The 5,307-nt window shown below is 48.3% G+C and overlaps 1 protein-coding gene across 1 annotated transcript; it reads left to right on the forward strand.

Moving 5' to 3' along the window:
* The first annotated feature begins 2,611 nt into the window (after nucleotides 1-2,611).
* Nucleotides 2,612-3,937, forward strand: LOC134286724 (uncharacterized). Its single transcript, XM_062848389.1, has one exon. It carries the CDS (start codon nucleotides 2,612-2,614, stop codon nucleotides 3,935-3,937), a length of 1,326 nt encoding a protein of 441 aa, XP_062704373.1.
* Nucleotides 3,938-5,307: the final 1,370 nt, after the last annotated feature.

Raw genomic sequence — 5,307 nt, forward strand, 5'->3', positions numbered from 1 at the left:
AATTCAACTTATGAGTAAAATGCAAAAAAGTGCGTTTTCCCATACTAACTTTCATACAAATTTCAATCGCAATGCAGAATACGGAAACGCAACCAATCGCTCCCAAATTTTGCACAATTGTTTTGGACGCTAATACAGATTGAAAGAGCTTTGTTCCGGGTTGATACGATCAAATTTATAGTTTCTCCATACAACGTTGACCCACTCTAATATGTATATATGCATATCATTTGTCTGTGGTGACGGTGCTGACATACACGTTATTTAATGCCCATTATTCCCGAACGTAATTATCATGTCCAAATGAAATAATGAACTGATATGCGTTCATAAATTAGTCAAGCAACCTTATCGAAATATGTTTGCGTTAAAGTTGTTGGTACTAAGATTTTTTCCGGTTCGTTTCAACACTAAAATGACATTCATACAGTGGTAATAGTAATTTACATATAATTGAATGAAATTTAATCTTGATAAATAAACAAAACGACTGTAAAACGGTGGGTCGATAAGGAGAATGTCGAACATAGTTCTGGTCCTCACAAGTTCCTACATCATGCTTCCACGGATCAAGCGATGACACAAACTGAGTTGTGTGCTTAGTTGGTATTACAGCCTGAACGAACACCGTTGTCCTCCTGACTTCGGCTGGATTGAGGAGATACGTCCCGAGCAGTGGCGATTCCCTAATTTCGAATCAACCTGTTCAACGAATGTAAATTCTTGAATTTCCTTTACAAATTGACTTGTATTTTATAGAAATGGCGAGAATAGTCGTTTCCGTCCATTTACAACTTATTTCTGATCCTGAATCTTCCGCAAATCTGAATTTTAGGGTCGTTTGAAAAACTGAGGTTACGAGACGCCACTGGTCCCGAGCGTCTGTTCACCAGGTGCGACTCAAACAGCGTATGTTCAGCGGGTGAGTATGAAATGCTCCTCCACCGAAAGCTACACCTAAGGTGGCAGCCCCACCACGGTGGATAAGGGATCTTACACTCAGCGAAGTAAACTACCGAAATTCATCAAAATACCTTATGAAATTTAGCCATAACTGTAAAGTATGGATGCCATAAGAATACCTTATGAAAATTGAACATGCTTATTACGACCTAATTACATAAGATAAACTTATGAAAAGAGCAGAAAAATCACAAAATGATGCAGACTGGAATCGATCCATGAACGTCGAGATCACTGAGGTTGTGCTCAACCCACGCGGCTATCGACGCTTGAGAATATCCTGTTGCTAAATGTGTACCTATAAAAGCCAAACTGTGAGTCGATTCTGCGTCATATCATAGACCAACCTTATGAAAATTGTTCGCGAAGATGCGCTTCCAACGTGGGCAGCAGCATGCTAAGATGCGCAACCAACACAAACCATCGCATCGGAACCGTTATTGATCATCGGAACGAAGCACGCGCACTCACCCGAGCCGACGGGACAGCAGCGACCAGCAGCGAGAGAGTGAGTGCCGTGAGAACCAACCGTGAGAGCAGCAGCGAACGCCGCCGCCGTAGCCATCATCATCATCATCGACTCTCGTCGTCGTCGCCCTGCAGGTAGCGTGCTGATGATGATTTTTTCCATACACGTCGCGTGGGTTCTACGCGCGCGTAGAACCTTCCACGTGGTTCTGGTACGTTGGATTTTGGGTATATATATGCGACCCGTTCGCGGTCGCAAGTCAGTTGCAAATTTAAAGTGAACAAGTGATGAGCGTTTCGCGTGGCTCGAACAACGCGAAGTGAAATTATCCAAAGTGAAATGTAAAGTGTAAATAGCAGTAAAGAGAGAAATAAAGTGTTAAGTGTAGTGAAGGTGATTTTTCCCTCGCGGTCCGAAATTTCCCGTTCTCTCTTCTGCCGCGTTATAACCCCCCCAATACAGTCCAGTGCTTCGCCTTATAATTCTTGTGTTCATTGCCGAACACAATTTGGTCCTTCGAGCCGGATCGAGATCCGGTAGTGTGTGAAAGCGTGCCGCGTGGCTTGAACAACGCGGTAGTGTGTCGTTTAAAAAGCGTACCGCGTGGCTTCGACAGCGCGGCAGTGCGTAGTTTAGAAGCGTGCACGTGGCTTCAACAACGTGCTGTGCAGTGAAGAGCGTGGGCGTGGCTTCGACAACGTCCGTATCCGTGTCGGTCCGCGAGTGTAAACCGCGTCGTCGCGTAGTGACTTCATCCGTCGTTCCGGAATTCGTGTGGTGCCGATTCCATCCGGTCCGACAAGCGCGTCGATTTTCGTGGTATCCCGAGTGAGTCCGCCGTCGCGTAGTGCTAGCTTCCGTCACTCCGGACATTCTGTGATAGTGTTCCACCCGTTGTGACAAGCGCGTCGGCTCCCAGCTGATTGATTCCATCGTCGCGTAGTGTTTTGTGTCCGTCGCTTCGGAATCTTCAAGTGTTTTTTTTTTTCATCCGTGGCGACTCACGCATCGATTTTGACGATCGTATCCGGTGAAGCGAAGTTTCCCGTTTGTCACCGTAGTGTTGAGTGTTGCTGCCACCGCTTCGGATTCCGTGTGCTACCTCCCATCCATTGCAACAAAAGCGACGAAATTCCTGTCCACATCCCCGTATTACTGACCCGTGAAGATTACATCAGGATGCCACCCAAACGGACACCGGTGAAGAAGGTGCCGGATTCTGCCGAGTGTGAAGCCCAGCTTGGGGCGCTAGTCCACAACCGTGGATTAGCACAACGAAATGTGACCAGAATCCTAACTATCCTCAAGCAGGCCGAAAAGGACAGGAGTGAACTCAGCCCAGCCCAAGTCAAGGTGTACCAACGAAGTATTGAAAATGAGAAGGCTGAGTATGTAAGGTTGCACCAGGAGATTGTTGCCCAGTCCTCAGCCGACAAGCGCGATGAGCAAGATGAGCACTACCTGCGGTTCATGTACCTGTACGAGGAGGTATCCGTGCTGCTCGAGAGTTGTACCGAGAAGTTGACTGTGCCGCCAACTCAGCAGCCACCTTGTGTCACTAACCAGCAACCGATCATCGTTCAGTCCCAATCCTTTGGTGCTCCATTGCCAACCTTCGATGGTCATTATGAAGCATGGCCCCGCTTCAAAGCCATGTTCCAGGATCTGATGCAGCGTTCATCAGATTCAGATGCGGTGAAGTTGTACCACCTCGAGAACTCCTTGAAAGGAGATGCCGCTGGTGTGATCGATCTGGAGACGTTGCAGGACAACGATTACCAGCGCGCATGGGACATCCTAGAGGAGAGATTTGGCAACAAGCGGCTTATCTTGGAATCTCACATCCTGGGCCTGTTAAACCTAAAACAGATGACAAGGAGATCGTCGAAGGAACTCCGGAGTCTCATCGAAGAGTGCACTCGCCATGTGGAGAACCTCATCAAGCTCGGTCAACCACTTTCAGGGATGTCAGAGCTGATCGTGGTGACCGTGTTGAGTCATGCGTTGGATGGTCAGACCCGTGAGCTGTGGGAAGCTTCAATGGACCAGAAGGAGCTTCCAGACTACAAACAGACCATTGAATTTCTAAAACAACGATGCGTCATTCTGGAGAGATGCGAGAATAGTGCATCCATCGTATCCCCGAGTCCCAAGGTCTCCAACCGGAAGCCGCCTACATCCAAGCTCGTGCCTTCCAAGACTTCGCATGCAGCGTTAGTAGTGCCAACGTATGTGTGCGACTTCTGTGCCGGACAGCATCAAAATTTCAAGTGTTCCGTGTACCAGAAGCTGTCCGTGGATCAGCGCCATACGAGAGTGAAGGAGCTAAATGCATGCTTTAATTGTTTGAGAAAGGGCCACCGAAGCTCAGCATGTTCCAGTAGTAAATCGTGCCTGCAGTGCTCAAAAAGACATCACACGCTACTACATTTTGAGCGTAAAAGGACTCCAGTTAATCACCCTGGTACCCAGAAACTTGCAGAAGCCAACCCGGTACTGGGGTAACGATTCAGCATCCTGTAAGGTCGTCGAGTTCTAGCAGAGATTCTCCATCAACCAAGCATGTATTCCTGATGACAGCAATGGTGAACTTGACGTCCAGAAATGGCAAAGTTCATCGTGTGCGTGCCTTGTTGGATTCTGGATCACAGATAAACCTCATCGCCGACTCAGTAGTGCAAAGAATGAAGCTACTGAAGTTCCCTGCGAATGTACCAATTGTTGGCGTCAATGGCACCAGATCTCAACTGCATCACAAGGTGGTGGTGCGAATGAGATCGAATTGCAGTGACTTTGCCACCAACCTAGAGTGTTACACAGTTCCAAAAGTGACGGATTCGACCCCATGGGTACGTGTGGAAAAGGATTCCTGGAATATACCACCCGGTATTCTGCTCGCAGATGATTCTTTCCATTGCCCAAGCGAGATAGATATGTTGATTGGAGCCGAACTGTTTTCGGAAATTTTAAAGCAAGGTCGGATCAAGCTCTCTGATCGTCTACCGTCTCTGGTCGAAACGGAATTTGGATGGACTGTGACCGGCCCGTACGACGATCAGGAAGGTGACGTCTCAGCATGTACCATTCTAGTAAGCAGTTTACCAGGCAAGGCCACCAAACTAGTACCGCTAAGAAAGTTGACGAAGAACACCGCCGATTGTCCACGAAGGGATAAACGGATAGCCAGCACCGTCCAGGTTCCGGGGCATACTTTCCAGCAGTTAGTGAGGACATTGCCTAAAGGTCATGAACAACAAACGACCATTAGAGTTGGAACTGCGTTCCAACGGGCGGGAGTATGTTCGCGAAGATGCGCTTCCAACGTGGGCAGCAGCATGCTAAGATGCGCAACCAACACAAACCATCGCATCGGAACCGTTATTGATCATCGGAACGAAGCACGCGCACTCACCCGAGCCGACGGGACAGCAGCGACCAGCAGCGAGAGAGTGAGTGCCGTGAGAACCAACCGTGAGAGCAGCAGCGAACGCCGCCGCCGTAGCCATCATCATCATCATCGACTCTCGTCGTCGTCGCCCTGCAGGTAGCGTGCTGATGATGATTTTTTCCATACACGTCGCGTGGGTTCTACGCGCGCGTAGAACCTTCCACGTGGTTCTGGTACGTTGGATTTTGGGTATATATATGCGACCCGTTCGCGGTCGCAAGTCAGTTGCAAATTTAAAGTGAACAAGTGATGAGCGTTTCGCGTGGCTCGAACAACGCGAAGTGAAATTATCCAAAGTGAAATGTAAAGTGTAAATAGCAGTAAAGAGAGAAATAAAGTGTTAAGTGTAGTGAAGGTGATTTTTCCCTCGCGGTCCGAAATTTCCCGTTCTCTCTTCTGCCGCGTTATAACCCCCCCAATACAGTCC

This window comes from Aedes albopictus, chromosome 2 (genome assembly GCF_035046485.1).
Source record: "Aedes albopictus strain Foshan chromosome 2, AalbF5, whole genome shotgun sequence".
In the NCBI taxonomy this organism is placed as follows: domain Eukaryota; kingdom Metazoa; phylum Arthropoda; class Insecta; order Diptera; family Culicidae; genus Aedes; species Aedes albopictus.

Excerpts from the sequence above, each read along its gene's own strand:
- LOC134286724 (XM_062848389.1), top strand. The coding sequence starts at position 2,612 with ATGCCACCCAAACGGACACCGGTGAAGAAGGTGCCGGATTCTGCCGAG.